Source organism: Camelina sativa, chromosome 9 (genome assembly GCF_030686135.1).
Source record: "Camelina sativa cultivar CO46 ecotype springtype chromosome 9, ASM3068613v1".
Lineage (NCBI taxonomy): Eukaryota > Viridiplantae > Streptophyta > Magnoliopsida > Brassicales > Brassicaceae > Camelina > Camelina sativa.
Window position 1 is genome coordinate 29,793,296 of NC_141888.1, and position 20,228 is coordinate 29,813,523.

A 20,228-nucleotide genomic window follows, 5' to 3' on the forward strand; every position below is an offset into this window, starting at 1 on the left:
TTGTAAAAACCGATCGGATTTTATTTCAATTGTGATTCGGTTTTCGGATTTAAACCGATCCGAACCGAAATCCGATCGGTTATCCGCTAAACCGAATAAACTGTTAATTTCTACACATGGGCATATGCATTTATATTACTTTCGGGCTTATTAGAAGCCCATTAACTATAAATGGATCCGTTTAAAAATTTTACACTTAAATCAACATAAGGTAGATTCGAACCAGAGACATTGACGTTAAAAGGTACACGCGCTTGCCATCTGAGCTACTCAAACTTTATGATTTTACTTTCCAAACAATATATATAAAGGATTCGGTTTAAGTTAGGATTATAAAAAAACTGAAAACCGATCCGGGTCCGAATGAATCCGAACCGATCCGATCCGGAAAAGCTGTCGGATCCTAATCGGATTCTATATTTCCCAAACCGAATAATCCAAAATCCGAATAACCCGATCCGATCCGATCCGAAAATCCGAATGGCCAGGACTAATTGGAGATGCCCTTACATATGTCATTCGGAATATAGTAAAAGCAGTGTAAACTATACGTACATATATCAAATAGGTAAGACTACATATATCAAATAGGTAAGATTTGGTAATACGTAGTACGGTAGCAACTATATAAACTGTGGCAGGAATGCATGTAGCTACGACTTCTTTAAATGTAACTACCTTGAAATATCGACCTAATTAAAGATTCAATCAATTAATTTTCTTTTCCATAATCTATAACTGCAAACTAACATTGGAGGCTTTAAACCTTTATTGATCTTTCCCTTCTTCCTAACCCTAAAAGTATGTAGTAATGTGATATGTATTGCAAAACACCAAAACTCTGACGTAAATATCTTTCCCTTTTCTCCCCTAGTTTCGAATAGTAGCGTCAAAAAGAATAAGAGAAGCAAAACAACAAAACCATCCACCGATTCACAGTTAGTGGAATACAACACAAATATAAAATAGCATGAGTTAAAGAATTCCTTAAATCTTATCGGGACAATAATTATGAGGCCATCGATGTTTTTTTTCTATTTTTCTTTTTTCACATCTATTTCGTCAATGATGCTGACTTTTTTACTTATAAACATCAAGTTTTCTTTATGAAAAAAGGTTGAAAGTCACGTTTCTCAATTATCCCATCATCATATAAATAATAGAAACACAAATTGATCTTTCAAAAAAGAAGGATCTTTTTACTTAAAAAAAGTGCTTGAGGAAAATGTTGCGTAATTTTTTTTTTTTTTTTGGGTTAAAGTTGTAGTAAAAAATTAAACAGTGGGAAACGATAACAATAGTAACGAGGAGGGACCGCACGAGTGCATTTGCACACCTTTTTCGCTTCGAGGAATCCCATCCCACTGTCGGCTCACAGCATTTTCACCTACATTTGGTTTTCAACACATGTACTATTCACGATCCAAGTATTTTATCAGACATATATATATATATATATATATATATATATATATATATATATATATATATATATATATATCAAGATGCAATTTACGCTCATCTACAAATAGTCAGATATGTTATCGATCGGACAAGTATCCATCCCTAATTAGTCTGACGACTTTAAATGTTTCGAAAAATAATAATCTATGTTCAATCAGCAGTTGCGGCCTGTCGGAAATGTTCGAGACCTTGGTGCAAGAGCATGCACGTGATGTTGGACGTTTTAGTTTGTTTGTTTTTTTGGCTTCGGATTCGTTTTACATTAGTTTAATAGTGTTAGAGCATCATCGATAATCCTCTCAAATTGAGTTCTCAAATCATATTTTAATATTAGAAAATTATTTAATTAAAAATTATTTGTTTTCAAAGTTAACCAATTAAAATATGATATTTTGTATCTCTCTTTCTTCAACTTTTTATTATTTTATGTTTTTTATTAGCTTGACATCCATTAAAAAGTAACCAATGAAAATGTTCTTTTGTTTAAAATATTAAAAATCTCCTATATAATAAAAGTACACAATCTTTTTTTTGTAAACTATATAATTTTTATAAGTTGGTTACAAAATAGGTTATAGATTAAACATAGATTGATTAAAAAAGGGTATAGATTAATTGGTTAATCTATGCACTAAATGAATACACTTAAGAATATCCCAAATAATCATCTTAAAGAAAATATTTTAATGATTTATAGTTTTATACAATTTCCAAAATAAAATTTTTATTATTCAATGTATTGTTACAAAATATATACCGTTAGATATAAAAAGGAATAAAATCTTGGCAATTTATCACATTTAATCGTGATTTCCGAGATCTTATTTTGCAGTTAAAAATAAAATCTTACCTAAGCATGTGTCATGTTAAAATACTTTCACCAAACATGTTCAAAATTAATATAAAAACAAACAACAAACATAATCATTTCTTATATATAAAAAACTAAATTAACGATATAAAACTTATAAAATAAATGTTTTTTTTCAAATCATCATATTTAACATATAATTTTATTGCATAATAAAAGAAATTTCAATCCATGCTTTAACACATGTCTTAATCTAGTCTAATAAGATAGTGCTAACATTGACTGCATCGATCAAAGCATATATAGTTGTACGCTAGGAAAGAAAATAACTTTTCTACGTTAATATCCTAGCTATATTTTACAGTACTGTAAAAAAATTGACTTAATTATAAGTATATTTAGAGATTATAATACACATATATATCTTATAATAGCAATAAATTTATGTATTGATAATTACGATCATAAATAGTAACAGTCACAGAGAATCATATTGACTATGTCATCATTCATATCATATTCAAATTACGTACGCATAGTACACGAATACGTACGTACTACTAATACATGCTGTTTACATAAAGAAGAGCAATATCTTTTTTTTTTCTTTTTTTTTTTCTAACAAATAAAGAATACTTTATACGAATTAAAAAGCTTTACAATGAGCACGTAAGTCCTAAGATATAGAGTTACTATTATTTTCACTTGTGTGCTGTATGATGCGAATCCTGAGTTCCATAATCTATTATTCTTTTGCTTTTACTTTTAATAATGTATTTTATTAACGCATGGAAAATGATGTTTGGTTATCCTCTTCCATTTAAATGAAAATCAAAATTGGAAGAAACACACAATAATCAAAAATCTCGCACTCCCTAAACCGACAAAATAGAAAAGCAAATAGAGCACAGTTTCGATTTGTGCATTATTAGTATGAATTTAGACTCGAGTCACATGGACTCTCAGGTCGTACGTAGACTTTTTCATAATTACATTCTATCTTCTCCACCTTTTTCTCTTACTTTTTTCGCTGGTATCGTTACACTAATTAATGAATGATTTCACTCTCAAGGACGATTCTTTTGTGCATTGACCTAATCACATCTATCATGCATGCTTTATGTTTATAATTTGCATCCAAACTAAACTAATACTAATGAGGTTAATTAATTTATAGCAAGCTATAGTTATTTTGTTACTTAAAACGCTGCAGTGCCTAACATGAAAGTACGGTGGATGATATTTGATCTCTGACCTCAATATCTACTATGTTTTCAAGATATTTCACTACATGACGGTATAAGTGTATACTGGTAAACAAATGTTGCCAAAAAACTGATACAGATTATTTCACAATTTTTGGGATTCTTCTTTAAATCTCTATGGGCCTATGAGATGTCTTGCTGTTCTATTATTCAGATGATTAACGACAACGAGCATTTGAAGGCTCAAATGCATGTCGTCTGAATTTCCGATATACAATAAAGTTTCTTATATATAAACTATATAAATATTTGAAGATCTTTCCAAGGCTTACAAAAAAAGGCTATTTACCTGAGCAACTAAAACTTATTAAGAAGATGTCATTCGAAACATTCACACGAGAGACATAAACTTCAAATAAAGCATTTCATGAAAGCATTCACATCAATTGCTTATAATCTTGTGTATACATAACCTTAAATTTCAACCCTAATTCAAATGTTTGATACTAGAGGGAAAAATGAAAACGGCAACGCAACCAAAAAATTTTAGAAAAGTACAAGAAGAGAGAAGAGAAAAAAAAAAAACATATATAAGGTAAAGATCTAAATCGCAATACGGTCTCGGTCGCGGTCACGGTCACGCCCGCAGACTAACATGGCGAGACAACGGCCAAGGATGTAAAACTTGGCTCGTTGTTTTTTCACCATGTGACTACACTTCGCCTTGAAGGTCTTTGACGGCTTGCATGTCCTGCTCGTGCTGTTCTCTTCTCCCATTACTTGATGATTTCCAACACCACGAGGATAAATTTAAAATTTTAGACTTTTCTTTGCCGAAAAATGGAGAGTTTTTGTTGTGGTTTCTGCTTCTGAAATTCTGTTCTAGAAATGTGAGAAGAGGGAGAAAGGGAGAGAGTTTTAGTCAATATATGGAGAGAGCTAAGCCCATGAATTATAAAGAGGGTCACTGAATTGGTACAATAAATGATTGATATGTGACATTTTTTGTTTATTTGTAAGAATACGTTACAGTCATATATGTAATAATATATATTTTTAGAAGACTAGAAAAAAAAATATTAATGTGATATAAATTGTGTGGTTTTGTTTTGGGTGAAGTACTGTTTGAGGTTTTTACAAGAGATCTCTAGATTGAGTTAAGCTGTAGAATAATAAAATAGCGTGTGTATATTTGTTATCTGGAAATATGCAATTAAAGATTGCATATAGAGATCGTGTGGGTATAATTTTAAGAACTTGATAAGATATATATATTGTTTCGCAAGAAAGATTAAGAACTCAAGAATGTTTTAAGAATATCTTTCTTAACTTAAAGAAAATAACTCAAAACTTTAAGTTCTTACAATCTCAATTACAAACTCTCTCTCTCAAAACTTATGCTAATGTCATAACCCAACATAGCCTTTTATATAAAACCCCAAAACCAAAACCAACTAGGAAACACCTTATGTCTAGATAACTCCTAAACATAACAAGACTTATCTCTAATCATAACTCGATTAGGACTTCAAACTTTCAAGCTTATCCAACATTCTTCCTCCTAAGCTTGAATCCTTCTTTAGACACATCTTGAACTCCAACATGATCTCTCATTTCTCTGAACTTGTTCTTGTCAAGTGCTTTAGTTAGAATGTCCGCTTTCTGTGCTGTTCCAAGAACGTGTTCTATCTCAATTTGTCCATTCTCATACACTCTCATATGAAATGGAACCTGCGATGAATATGCTTGCTTCATTTGTGAAAGACCGGATTTTTGGTAAGAGCAATTGCAGACTTGTTGTCAACTCGGATGGTAACCTTCTCACTCTCTATTCCAACAATTTCAGCAAATAAATCTTGGAGCCATATAGCTTGTTTAGCTGCCTCTGTAGCTGCCATGAATTCTGCCTCACATGAAGAGAGAGCAACAACCTGTTGCTTCTGAGTACACCATGTAATCGGACACTCATTGAAATAAAAGACTTGTCCTGCTGTGCTTTTCCCATCATCCAAGTCCACACCATGACCACTATCACTGTAACCTATCAAACCAGTGTTTGATCCACGCTTGAAATAAAGTCCAAGAGAAGTTGTCCCACGCAGATAGCAAAGAATTTGTTTCAACGCAGCTCCATGTGATTCTCGTGGCTCCTGCAAATATCTGCTTAATACTTCTACTGAGAAAGTTAAATCAGGTCGCGTATGGAGTAAGTAACGAAAGCATCCAATGTTTCTTCTGTAAGCCTCAGCATCTATACACCTCTCATGTAATGCCTTAGACAACTCCAAACCGAACTCCATAGGTATAAGAACAGAGTTGCAATCACTCATACCTGATTCTTCCAAGATCTTCCTCGCATATCTTTCTTGAGAAAGCATGATTCCTTCTTTCATTTGAAAAACTTCGATACCAAGATAATATGTAAGTAGCCCCAAATCGCTCATCTCAAATTTGCTCGACATGTTCTTCTTGAACTCAAGTATTAGTTCCAAACTAGAACCTGTGACAAGTAAGTCATCTACGTAGACTGCAACGATCAACAGATGATTATGCACCTTTTTCCTGTATAGCGAAGGTTCCTTAGAACATTTGTCGAAGTTTAGCCCCAAAAGAATCTTGTTTAACTTAGTGTTCCAAGCTCGAGGTGCCTGCTTTAAGCCATAGAGAGCTTTGTGTAGCTTGTACACCTTTCCCTCACAACCCCTGACAACAAACCCCTCAGGTTGAACAACATATACATCCTCTTTCAACTCCCCATGGAGAAACGCAGTCTTAACATCTAAGTGATGCACTTCCCACCCATTCGATGCAGCTAAGGCAATAATGAATCTTATTGTTTCAATACGAGCAACAGGCGAGAATACCTCATCAATGTCTACACCATGTTTTTGTACGTAGCCCTTTGCTACTAGTCTAGCCTTGTATTTGTTGATGCTATTATCCGAATTTCGTTTCACCTTAAAGACCCACTTTAAACCAATAGGCTTACTACCAATAGGAGGATCAACCAGACTCCATATTTTGTTCTTAGTAATGGAGTTAATCTCTTTTTCACACGCATCCCTCCATACTTTGGATTTTAGCTTCTTCAAAGTCCCAAGGTTCTTCGTTAATCATCAGCAGGAAGTCCTCTCCTTCACGTTCTGCTAGCAAAACATAATCCTTTAAGTAAGAGGGCTTAGTGGTTATCCTCATAGATTTCCTTACAGCTTGCACTGGTGTAGAATGTTCTATTTCTTCAAGATCCTCTGTTCCATCTGATTCCTCTTCATCAATAACATTATCATTGTCACCTCTGTTTTCTTCTGCATTATTAACAACATCACTGTCCCTGAGCCAGTTGTTTCCAAAATCTCCAAAAGTAAGAGTAAGCATTCCTGTCTCTGCCTGATATTCATTACTCTTGTTCCATTCCCAGCTTCTGCTCTCATCAAAATACACATCACGACTTACTGTAACTCTGCGACTAGTTGGATCAAGAAGCCGATAGGCTTTCGTACCAGGTTCAGTCCCAAGGTACACAAGTTTCTTGCTTCTATCATCAAGTTTCTTCATATGTGGAGCTTCATTCTTGGCGTACCCAATGCAACCAAAAACCCGCAAGTGTTCTACATTCGACTTCCTCTTCTTAAGAGCTTCATACGGTGTTTGGTCTTGCAAAGTTCTGGTTCCTACTCTGTTCAAGAGATATGTTGCGTGTCGTACAGCTTCATCCCATAGATAATTAGGCATACTCATGTGTTTTAGAATGCTCCGAGTCATCTCCATCAGAGTCCTGTTCCTTCTCTCTACCACTCCGTTCTGTTGAGGCGTGTAAGGAGCAGTGAGATGCCTGTGTATTCCATGTTGCTCACAAAAACTCAAGAATTCTTGAGATAGAAACTCTCCACCTCTATCTGTTCGAAAGGTTTTGATGGAGGCTCCTACTTCTTTCTCAACAAGTGCTTTAAACACTTTGAACTTCTCAAACACCTCGCTTTTCTCTTTTAGGAGACTTGTCCACATGTAACGAGAAAAATCGTCGATTAGCACAAATATATACCTCTTTTGCGCAGCTGTAGAAGGTGAAATCGGCCCGCACAGGTCCCCATGAACTAGTTCAAGAGCTTGTGATGCCCAGTAAGGTGTTGATTTAGGAAAAACTCGCCTAGCTTGCTTTCCAAACAGACATGATGCACATGTGTCTTTTACTATTGGAGCACTTGGTATGCCAATAACTAGCTCTTTTGAAACCATTGCCTTGATAGTCTCAAAATTAACATGTCCTAATCGGGCATGCCATATTTCTGAGTTGGTTGAAGCTTCTAATTGCAGACATCTCGCATGTTTGACCTCCAAACTTACCTTGTACAGTCTGTTTTTCGACCGGTTGGCTTTTACTAACAACTTTCCATCTTTGTCATGTAAAGTAAGATAGCCTTCTTTCATCGTGACTTCACATCCTGATTCAGTGGCTTGTCCGAGGCTTATGATATTGCTTTTAAGTTCTGGTATATAGTAAACCTCTGCTAGAACCTTCTTTCCACCATCTTTAGTCAAGAACATAATAGAACCCTTCCCTTCTATGTTAACTCTCGAATCATCACCAAAACGTACTTTTCCTGTCACCATTGAATCCAATTTGCAGAACCAATCACGATTCCCTGTCATGTGATTGCTCGCACTGTTGTCCAAATACCATGTGTTGTCCGAACCTTGCTCATAATCTCTAGGCTTGACTTTCTTCTCATTGAGATATACGACCTCATGTACCATAAGCGACTCTGCTTCATGTGTGTCATCTTGATCCTCTTTTCCTTGTTCTTCTTGAAGTTTAATAAGCTTCAGAAGACGGTCTGGACACTCTGTTGCATAATGTCCGAGTTTGTCACATCGAAAACATGTGATCTTACTCTTGTCTCGCTGTTGTTGATAGCCATATTCCTTCTGTTGATAACCGTAATCCTTTTGCTGATATCCAAAATGTCCAGAACCTCTTCCGCGACCTCTACCCCGACCACGATTTGCTCCTCTACCTCTGCCGCCTTCATAGAAGTAATTTGGTGATTGCGAATCTGAAGAATTTGCATACATAAGTTTGTCTTGTCCTTCCACTGATTCTTCCTCCAAAAGTGTACGTTCTTCATATGTTTTTAGTCTGCAACAATATCTTCGAAGGTCGTTGTATTGAGGTCGAGGACTTGTTCCAGTGATGCGACTATGTGTATGAACTTTTTCTTCGGTAGGCTGTTAAGAAACTTTTTTACGATCTTTGGTTCTTCAATGACTTCTCCCAAAGAAGCTGATTTTGTAGCTATTTCTGAAAGCTTGCTCATAAAATCATCAATTGTCTCAGTTTCTTTCATTCGCAGTCTGTCGAACTCTGCTGTTAGGGTCTGCAGTCTAGCCTCTTTGACTCTGTCAGCTCCAAGGTTTCTGGTTTTGATCGAATCCCACACGGCTTTAGCAGTTTTTAGGTTACCAACTTGAAGGATCAGAGATTCTGGTATCGATTGAAACAATAAAGCTCTTGCCAGATCATTCTTCTCTTCTTCCTCTGATCCAGGGTCTATTGCTTCCCACACCTTGTGAACACGAAGTGCCACCTGCATCCTCATAGACCACATGGTGTAGTTAACACTGGTAAGCATTGGACATTGTATGGAGGATGTTCCTCCCTCCTTCGGTTTGTTGGTTGCTGCAATGATTTCACTCATATCTCGAATGAAGTTTTGTGATCAATCGATATAGAACCTAGACGCTCTGATACCAAATATTGTTTTGCAAAAAAGATTAAGAACTCAAGAATGTTTTAAGAATATCTCTCTTATTAGCTTAAAGAATATAACTCAAAATTTTAAGCTCTTACAATCTCAATCACAAACTCTCTCTCTCAAAACTTATACTAATGTCATAAGCCAACATAGCCTTTTATATAAAACCCCAAAACCAAAACCAACTAGAAAACACCTTATGTCTAGATAACTCCTAAACATAACAAGACTTATCTCTAATCATAACTCGATTAGGACTTCAAACTTTCAAGCTTATCCAACAATATATTTGGCTATTAATTTCAATAAGGTTTATTTTTATTTAAAGTTCATATAAACGCTTGATATAAAATAGTTATAAGTTTAGTAATTTATTAAAACTTGACATATAATCATTTTTCTATTTTTATGTTAAAGAATGATGATTTATGCCATTTAAAGTTTTGATGATATCAGAAAATGCATTTGGATTCAGAAACAGCATGTTTAATTCGTAATTAACAAACAAAAAGAAAATGTACTTCTGATTTTCTTTAACGTAAACGTGTGAATTGGATAAGGCTAACATATCTGACTATATCTTTATGAAACAAATTGCTGGCAATTAAATTATAACAAAATTTTGAGCTGTAAACAAATGCATATATTCACAAATCACAGTTGGAGTCATGCGACAAACTTGCATGTGTATATAACTTGAAGAGATATGACCACATACAGCATGGACTAGGACCCGATGTTCTCTACTATTAAATGTTTTCTTTATTCTTAGTCAAACGTTAAATTTAATTTTGGTGTACTCATTGGTAGATCTTTGGTGAACATATGAAATGTGAATGGTCGGTCTGCGTAGACCGAACCCCACATATATACGGTAATTTCTGGTCGTCGTGTGGTAGCCTCATTAGGTTCGTACGACAAAAAAAGAACCACACTTTTTTGAAGTTTACGTATCAAAATTGATTGTACCACCTCTTCTTTAATTTCATACGTGAGTGACCCTATTGAAGTAACAACACTTAGAATTCTTTGTTCCATCTTTTTCTTTGTGTTCTTATATTTTTTGTTAACTGTAAGCGAGAGGTTTTAAATCCCACGTGATCATTACGTCTGAATCCAAATATATACCACTGATCAGATGATTTTAAACACTAAAAAACTAATACACACACGCGTGATATATAATTCATTTATTTTGGTCGGTGTGTTGCTGAGAAGTAAGTGTGTGGGCTTCATCTTCGTTAGTGGTGGATAACTCAATCCAAAGTAGAGGTTGGTTTAGTTTAATTTAGCCTTTTAGCTAGGAACGTTGAACTTTCTGGTGATCTTTCAACGCTCAAAGCAAATAACATGTTATAACAAACGGACGAAGCATGTCGACAAACTAAATTGTTCTGCCTTTGATAATTTTTTGTATGGTACCTGAATATATAATTTAACATGTGATAGGTTTGTGAAAACCTCATGATACTAAACGACGACACCTAGCTTCATCCTTAAAAAGTAATCAGCATTCGTTAGCTCTTACGTACGACTTTGAACTAATAAAATGTACTCCCTCGTTTCAAAATATAAGATGTTTTGCCTAAAATCACATATAATAAAAAATATTTAATTTTAAATTTTTTAACCAATTATAAACCAGACTGCATAAAATAAATAATAAAGAAATATAAAATTAATCTAAAAGTTGCCTAAAAAACTGAAAACATTTTATATTATAAAACAAAAAAACTTCTAAAACATTCTATATTATGAAAAGAATGAAATATTATATTCCTTCGGTTTATTTTATTTTATTAGATGTATTATTGTGTTGTAAGTTTCTATGTAAACTTTAAATATGTTTAATCTTTTGTGATCATTTATATCATGTAATTGGTTTAAATAAATTTAAATATTTAATAATAGTACTACTATTGTATTAAAAATTTGATATACATGCTTTTATCCAACAAATTAAGACAGAAAAGATAATTTAATGTTTTCTACTAAAAAAAGGATATATTAACAAATTTATATATATGTTGCGAGGATTATATATGTATTTTTTTTCCTTTTTTTCAATTTATTGTAGAACTATACACCTAATTGGTTCATTTGAGCTGATATTTTGTTGTCAAGAAAAAAAAAACTTATTGTAGAACTAATTACGTAAAAATATCTTTTAACAAAAAATTAATAATTCTAGCATTTTATATTATTTATATATATACTGATATTTTTCACAAAATACAGTACGTTGCCTTGTTGGTACAAAAGGACCCGGTTTAAATCAATTTCGGTCAGAGTGACGGGTGTCATGCTTGATTAATGGAATCTAAACCTCTGCGTTGCCCCATCGATGACTCTCCATTCTCTCCCTCTTTCATCGAAGCACATAATCTTCGGGATGTGTGCTTCCTTCCACCTTCGTTGGAGAAGCGATTGGAATTGGAAGAATCAGTCATAGGCTTCAGAGAGCCTCCACGGAGATTGATAGCTGCATTTTGCATAATTGCTTTTGTAAGTTGTTGCCCTTCTAATTAAAGGTAGCTTTGTGGCTGTGGAGAAGTGGAACGCATCAGATTATGGTCTCCTAGTTTGTGTTAAATGGGACTGCCTAGAAATTTGTGATCATTTTTGTGCATACATAAGGTGAAGCAAAACTCGAAATTCCAGTTCTATCAGTCTAATGGGGGAGGGTTTTGTGCCCAGCATGGTTTCGATGCTTTTATCAATTGGATCAGAAAGTCTTTGCTTTGTTGCTTAAAACCTGAAGCACTTGAAGGAAGAAGCAGATGAAGCTTTACTGATATTCCAAAGCAGCTACTCCACCAGACTTTGGCTAAACTAGCTGTAAAGGTACTCATTTCAACTACTCTTAATCAATACTTTCTTCTGTTTATAAAACTCACTTCTTATGAGTGTTATTTTCATTCATTAATCACATGCTCATACCACAAGTCTAATGAAAAGCATATATATATACATATACTTAGGATACATCACAAAAAAAGCACAAAACATAGGCCATTAATCACTTCATCACATCACAGTCTTTACATAATATTCACACATACACGTCTTAGGAGCTTCTTTTGCTGATTCTAACCTGTTCCATCGTCTCCACCACCGCCTCCCCCGTTGCCACCCCAATTGTCAAAGTTTTGTCTTGGAATGTTATGATGGTTGTCTACTCCTCTTGCTGATGGAATGACAGTAGTTTTTTCCTTCTGAACATGGTGAAGCCTTGTGTCTATCCCTCTCCCTCCACCCTCCACAATGAAAGAGCTCATAACCACCATTATTACCATCACCACCACTACCAAGTCATGCCTTGTCTGAATTCGCATTTTTGTTTTGTTTTGCTTCTTCCAATGCCTTGGCTTTTTATAGAAGAAATAAGGTTTAGGTATGGGAATTCTTACAACTGTTTTGAGTGTGTTCCACTTGCAAAAGACAAAACAAAAGATTGATTGATTAGCCTTTAATAGATGGTGTGTTTGTTTGTTATTGTTTTGTGACGATTGATACAAACAAAAAAATCAAAAGAATAATAATCACTTGTCCAAATAGGAAAGTTCCACCGTTAAAGTGGTGAAGAAGACACAAGAATCAATGAGAAGAATTGGTTAGTTGCCCGAATAGGAAACTTCCACCATTTTTATAGTGGGATCACCTTTTTTCATAAATTTATACTTTGTTTGTGTAATTAAAAGTCAATGAGATGGTAACAACTGACAAAAAGTAAAATTTTCAAGCAATTTACATAATGTTTATTCAGTGATTTCATTGTTTTTTGTAATAGCATGCGATGATGGCCGAACAAGTTGATGACAAGTGTCTCTCTCCCACAGAATTATCTACACCCACAAACCAACCATTTGAATCATAGTCCTACATATAGGTCCATTATTTGCTATGGCTTAATGATGAGTTACAAATAAATTACTCTGCTAATAGCATCAAAAGATTTAATAGAGCCAGAGAAAGCAACCATCATGCATTGGGTCTTTGTTGGACTGCTAATTGCTCATGGGATTTAATTTTATTTTGGAATGAAATATATCTTTCAACTCCTTAATATGAGGAGAGCCATATGAGTTTTTTCTTCTATCCCATAAAAAGAAGCTTTATGCATATTTTGCAGACCTTTTTATGGTTACGTTTATATTTAAATTGATAACAATTGATTAATTTTACAAGTCATCTAATTCTACTGCTGTGACACTCTTTTAACCTCAACTTCGTAGCACATTGCATCACATGCCTTGAGCTCAAGTTTCACATTGCCTACACTATTAATGACTTTGAATTATCTTTACATTCTCTGTGTTTCCTCATGTGATCTTTGCATTCAATGTCTTCCTCAAAGGCAGAGATCTTTATCGTTTCAGGGATGTAGAAGCTGCGTTGAAAGTGAAAAGGTGGGGTTTGTTTGGAAGTACTGGATCTAAAATTCGAGTTCATTAGCGAGTTACCAGGACAAGGATATGTAAGTCTGATCCTCCGTCAACACTTTGTGATAAAAACCAATTCGATTTTGTAACATAATCTATAATTTTTCTAATGCAATTTGTTATTTATAGATAACGAAGAATCCACGCACCGTGAGCGCCAATTTGTCCTCGAAAACCTCTCTAGATTACAAAAAATCCACGCATAAGGAACACCAAAAAAACCCCATCAAAATTCAAAACTATTACATACGTTGTTCCAACATCAGTTGGTGCCCACCGTGGAGCAAGACTAGAGCACTCCTTTTTGACGACCAAGACTGACGGTCCGCATTTTTTACGAAGATTCCAGATTTAGACATGGCAAACTCATGAAACTCCAACGATGAAGACAATGCCACATCCGAGCAACCGGCGCCCACCTTAACGACCTCGCCCTCGGAGCAAAGATGGGGGCGCACGAGAGCTCGCACTCTCCCACCACCTTCTGCGACAGCAACCGTCAAGGGCGTTACTCCAAACGATACAACCTCAGCTCCAGCGCCCGGGGCGCCCTCGGAATCTCTCAATGTCATTCACGCCTAACACAGACCTGCCGCTGTCTAGACGACCGTCGACAATGACGCCCTATCAAACGCCTTGCCAGTAGGACAGACCAGCGGACTCGATATCCTAATACAAACCATCCTCGATCGGCTCGACAGCTAAGATACACAGACGACGGAACGGCTTGAAGCGATTGTAGCTGCACAAGAAGCTTCACAAAATCAAATCAGCAGGCTCCAGCGAAGAAAGATCGAGCGTCGATACGAGAGCAATCCTGCCGATTAGAATGAGAATCCACCACCACCTGCGCCGCTATAAGTGGAGGAACGATACGAGAGTCATAGATGCCGCCCAGCGTCTATCATCGTAGGATCCATCGACGGACGCAGAAGAGAGAGATAACCTAACGAGCAGAAGGACAGCCAAGGGCAACAGAGCGGAAGTCCACCAACCCTAGCACCGTCGAACCATCGATCAGATGACGACCTCAAAGACGCAACCATACGACGTTTGGAAGTGATGGTGAAGGAGCTCTCTTGAAAATTCACAAGGCAACGAGCTCGGCTCCTAATCTCGACAGAGTCCTTAAGGAAGTCCAACGCTCACCATTCACGGCAAGGATCTCCCGAGTCCGCGTTCAATATGTCAACAAGTTCAAGTTTACTCCGTACAAGGAATTGACCAACCCAAAACCATTTCTAACATCGATGAGCTTCGCTATCAGCCGAGCTCATTTCAGCGAGGAAGAATATGAGCCGAGCTCATTTCAGTGAGGAAGAATATGAAGTTGGCTGCTGCCAGTTTTTCGTAGAGAACTTGTCCCACGAAGCCCTGGGTTGGTTTTCCCGGCTCTAAGCCAACTCGATAGGGAGCTACCATGAGCTCACCTCTGCTTTCCTCCACCACCATTCGTCATTCATGATCAGGGGAGCTTCAAATGCTGATATGTGGAACATGAATCAAGAAGAAGGCGAATCGCTCCGAGAATTCATGGAAAGATTTAAAAGGGTCGTTTTGAAGCTCGCCACAGCTGATGATACAACGATTTCCACCCTGCGTAACGCACTAACACAAGATACCGATTCAGGGATGATATCATAATCTACGAACCTTTGACCCTTGATGATGCATTACATCGTGCCAACCGGTAAATCGAGGTGGAAGAGGAAAAGGCGTTGAGAGCGAGCCACTCAGAACCATCAACCTCTAAGTCGATAAAGAAGGACCTAGGTAAAGAAAAGGTTCAGGACAAACATCACGAACCCCGCCAACATTTTGACTGAGAATACACTAAGGGAAAGAAAGTTCAAGCATTTGCCGTTAACAGTCAAGATCTTCAGGCATCCTCGTCAAAGCCCTGGAACAACAAGTGGGTCCGAGACCCATCGGGTAAAGGCGGAAGAAAATATTGTGAGTATCACAAGCGAGCAGGACATTCAACGGAAGAGTGCCGCAACCTCCAGGCTGTCCTGATCGACAAATATAAAGAAGGTCAAGTTGACATCAACCTCGAGTGACGACAGATAGCAACCCACAAGGACCACCACTTTTTACATCCTGAGAACGAAAACCCGAGTAAGTGGTACGAACTACCACTGTGGAGCAAGAGTAGAGCGCTTCTTTTTTGACGAATCAAGACCGACGGTCCACATTTCCACGAAGATTCAAGACTCATGGCGAATCCCAGCGAAGATCTCAACGGAGCAACATAGCAGCCAAAGGAGCAACGATGGGGGCGAACAAGAATACGAAATGTCCCGGCTCTACCTCCCACAACGACCCCAATCGTGGGCTCCCTGCCGAACACAATCTCTCCGCCAGCGCCCGACACGCCCTCTGAACCTCTCGTAGCTGCACACGCTGAAGCCGGACTTGCCGTAGACCAGCTGGTCACCAACGCCGCTGCTATCCCAACGCCTTGCCCATAATACAAAGGAGCGGGCTCGACGACCTGATGTAGGTCATTCTTGATCGGCTCGATGGCCAGGAAGTACCAACAAACGAACGACTCGAGGCGATTGTAGCTGCACAGAAGGCCTCTCTGAATCAGATCAGCAAGCTCTAGCGAAGGAGGAGTGAGCGCCTAAACGAGAGCAATCCTGCCGATCGGAACGAGAATCCTCCTCCCCCACCGCAGCTATCTGTGGAAGACCGATACGACAGCCATAGATGTCGCCCAGCATTTATAATCGTTGGATCCATCGATCGATGCAGCAAAGAGGAGCCAACTTACGAGCAGCAGGACGGCCAAGGCCAGCGGAGCGGAAGTCTGCCGACTCCAACACTGCCGATCCGACAGTCTGATGGAGATCTCAAGGACGAAACCATACGGTGCCTAGAGATGATGGTCCATAAACTCTCCTCAAGAGTCCACTGAGCAACAAGCTCCGCTCCCAATCTTGATCGAGTGCTCAAGGAAGTCCAGCGCTCGCCATTTACGACAAGGATCTCCTGCGTTCGCGTCCGTTACGTGAACAAGTTCAAGTTTATCCCGTACAACGGATTAGATGATCTGAAACCATTTTTAACTTAAATGAGTTTTGCAATTAGCCGAGCTCATTTGAGCGAAGAAGAGTACGAAGCTGGCCGCTACTAGTTGTTTGTCGAGAATTTGGCCCATGAAGCTTTAGGATGGTTCTCTTGGCTCCTGACGAACTCGATAGGGAGCTATCACGAGCTGACCACCGCTTTTCTCCAGCACCACTCCACGTTTATGATTCAAGGTGCCTCGAATGCTGATCTCTAGAATATGTTCCAGCATAACGACGAATCGCTCCAAGACTTCATGGAGAGGTTTAAAACAATCGTCTCGAAGCTCTCGATTGCTGACGATACAGCAATATCAGCTCTCCGTAATGCTCTTGCTCACGGCTCCCAATTTAGGGAGGACATCATAATCCACGAGCCTCTGACTCTGGATGACGCATTGCACCGTGCTAACAGATACATCGAGTCAGACGAAGAGAGGGCATCGAGAACAAACCGTCCAGAACCGCCGACCTCCAAATCGGCCATAGGAAAGGAGAAAGCACAAGACGAGCATCACAAGCCTCGTCAACACTTTGACAAGGAGTACGCCGATAAGTAGGAAAAAGGAAAGAAAGTTCAAACATTTGCAGTTAGTAATCAAGATCCCCAAGCATCTTCATCAAAGCCTTGGAACAACAAGTGGGTCCGAGACCCATCGGATAAAGGCGGCAACAAATATTGTGAGTACCACAAGCGAGCAGGACATTCAACAGAAGAGTGCCGCACCCTCCAACACATAGCAGCCCACAAGGACAATCACTTCTTTAACCCTTGGAATGAAAACCTGAGTAAGCGGTACGACACTGCCCCTGTGACACAAAATGGAACTGAGACCCTGCCCCCGCCCCCGGCGCCGACCCTTAAAAGGAAACCCGAGCCGACTGAAGATGCAAACGCTCCAGCCCCACGCCGAAGAATTAATATGATCATGGGTGGTCTGCCGAGACTTGGTTTGTTCAATCAAAGCTTACCGGCGGGGATTGGAGGTCAAACGGGAGTGGATAGCTCAAAGTACGCACCCTACGACGAACTCTGATCTGATTGTATTCACTGAGAACGATGCAGCTGGTTTAACTGGGCCGCACAACGACCCGCTGGTAGTCGAGATGGAGATTGGTGAAAGCATAGTCACCAAAATCTTGATTGACAGTGGCACCTCGGTGAACGTCATTTTCAAAGATGTGCTCATCCAATTGGAGGTTGACCTGCGAATGGCCGATCACGATATCCAACCTCTCACAGGCTTCGACGGTGACACGGTTATGACAGGGGGCACGATCATGCTACCGGTCTACGTGGGCGGAATGTTGCACTGCATCATCTTCACCATTGTTGACAAACCGATTGTAAACAACGTCATCTTAGGGACTTCGTGGCTACATAAGATGAAAGCTGTGGCATCGACGTACCACCAATGCTTAAAGTTTCCGAGCTTAAGGGGAATATATACGCTATGAGAAGATCTGCTGGTCACAAGAACCTGCTTCATTATTGAACGCCAGCAACGTAACGCCCGTACGTTCGCCATTTCGGATCCCGCCGAGCGGCCAAATGGTCGTGTTCATCCTAACACCGAGTCAATCATCCTAGTAAACATCAACCCCTCCGACGCAACTCGTTGTGTAGGGATCGGTGCCGACCTGCAACAGTTCATCAAGGACGAGCTCGTGAAGTTCCTATGCCAGAACGCCACAACCTTCGCATGGAACATGAGTAATATGACTGGAATCAATCCTATCATAACCTGTCACAAGCTCAACGTGAACCCGACATTCAAGCCAATCAAACAAAAGTGACGAAAGCTCGGTCCATAACGCACCACTCGCCGTCAACAAGGAAGTCAGAAAGTTGCTTATTGCTGGATGCATTAGAGAAGTTAAGTACCCCGACTGGTTGAGCAATCTCGTAGTGGTAGAGAAAAAGAACGGCAAGTGGCGGGTGTGCATCGATTTCACTGATCTCAACATGGCGTGTCCGAAGGATAGCTTCCCCATATCACGAATCGACCAACTAGTCGAGGCAACTGCGGAAAACAAACTTCTATCATTCATGGATGCATACTCAGGGTATAACCAGATTATAATGCATAAGAACGATCAGGAGAAAACAGCTTTTATCACCAATCAGGGCACTTATTGTTACAAGGTTATGCCATTTGGCCTAAGAAACGCTGGTGCGACCTACCAACACCTTGTTTACCCCATGTTTACCGAGCAGCTCGGGCAAACTATGGAAGTTTACATCGATGATATGCTGGTCAAGTCGACCCGCGCCGCTGATCATGTCTTGCATCTCGGCGGCCTTTCTTGTCTTTGAGTCGTCAGAGGCCTTTCTTGTCTTCTGGGCGCCGAGATGATTGGTGATAGCATAGTCACCAAAATTTAGATGATTTAGATATTTGTTGGAGGGTGCGGCACTCTTCTGTTGAATGTCCTGCTCGCTTGTGGTACTCACAATATTTGTTTCCGCCTTTATCTGATGGGTCTCGGACCCACTTGTTGTTCCAAGGCTTTGATGAAGATGCTTGGGGATCTTGATTACTAACTGCAAATGTTTGAACTTTCTTTCCTTTTTCCTACTTATCGGCGTACTCCTTGTCAAAGTGTTGACGAGGCTTGTGATGCTCGTCTTGTGCCTTTTCCTTTCCTATGGCCGATTTGGAGGTCAGCGGTTCTGGACGGTTTGTTCTCGATGCCCTCTCTTTGTCTAACTCGATGTATCTGTTAGCACGGTGCAATGCGTCATCCAGAGTCAGAGGCTCGTGGATTATGATGTCCTCCCTAAATCGGGAGCCGTGAGCAAGAGCATTACGGAGAGCTGATATTGCTGTATCGTCAGCAATCATGAGCTTCGAGACGATTCTTTTAAACCTCTCCATGAAGTCTCGGAGCGATTCGTCGTTCTGCTGGAACATATTCTAGAGATCAGCATTCGAAGCACCTTGAATCATAAACGTGGAGTGGTGCTGGAGAAAAGCGGTGGTCAGCTCGTGATAGCTCCCTATCGAGTTCGTCGGGAGCCGAGAGAACCATCCTAAGGCTTCATGGGCCAAATTCTCAACAAACAACTAGCAGCAGCCAGCTTCATACTCTTCTTCGCTGAAATGAGCTCGGCTAATTGCAAAACTCATTGAAGTTAAAAATGGTTTTGGATCATCTAATCCGTTGTACGGGATAAACTTAAACTTGTTCACGTAACGGATGTGAACACGGTAGATCCTTGCCGTAAATGGCGAGCGCTGGACTTCCTTGAGCACTCGATCAAGATTGGGAGCGGAGCTTGTTGCTCAGTGGACTCTTGAGGAGAGTTTATGGACCATCATCTCTAGGCGCCGTATGGTTTCGTCTTTGAGATCTCCATCAGACTGTCGGATCGGCAGTGTTGGAGTCGATGTTAAACCAAAAAAATACAGAGAAATAAAGAGAAATTCAATTCAAGTCTTTTAAAACATTTTACAAACAGTAGAAAAATTCAAGTATTC

At 38.9% G+C, this 20,228-nt stretch overlaps 1 protein-coding gene, 1 long non-coding RNA gene and 1 pseudogene across 2 annotated transcripts; 2 read left to right on the forward strand and 1 right to left on the reverse strand.

Annotated features, from left to right (window-relative positions):
* Positions 1-3,818: 3,818 nt before the first annotated feature.
* On the reverse strand, positions 3,819-4,474 carry LOC109126551 (small polypeptide DEVIL 20 pseudogene; annotated as a pseudogene).
* A 7,046-nt stretch (positions 4,475-11,520) lies between these two features.
* LOC147938974 (uncharacterized) lies at positions 11,521-17,312 on the forward strand. The gene is made up of 3 exons (XR_015565929.1): positions 11,521-12,077; positions 13,613-13,710; positions 13,805-17,312. It is a non-coding gene; the product is annotated as an uncharacterized LOC147938974 (long non-coding RNA).
* A 541-nt stretch (positions 17,313-17,853) lies between these two features.
* On the forward strand, positions 17,854-19,063 carry LOC147938975 (uncharacterized). Its single transcript, XM_087465824.1, has 3 exons — positions 17,854-18,093; positions 18,250-18,539; positions 18,619-19,063. The coding sequence occupies exons 1-3, from the start codon at positions 17,854-17,856 to the stop codon at positions 19,061-19,063; spliced, it is 975 nt and encodes a 324-aa protein (XP_087321950.1).
* Positions 19,064-20,228: the final 1,165 nt, after the last annotated feature.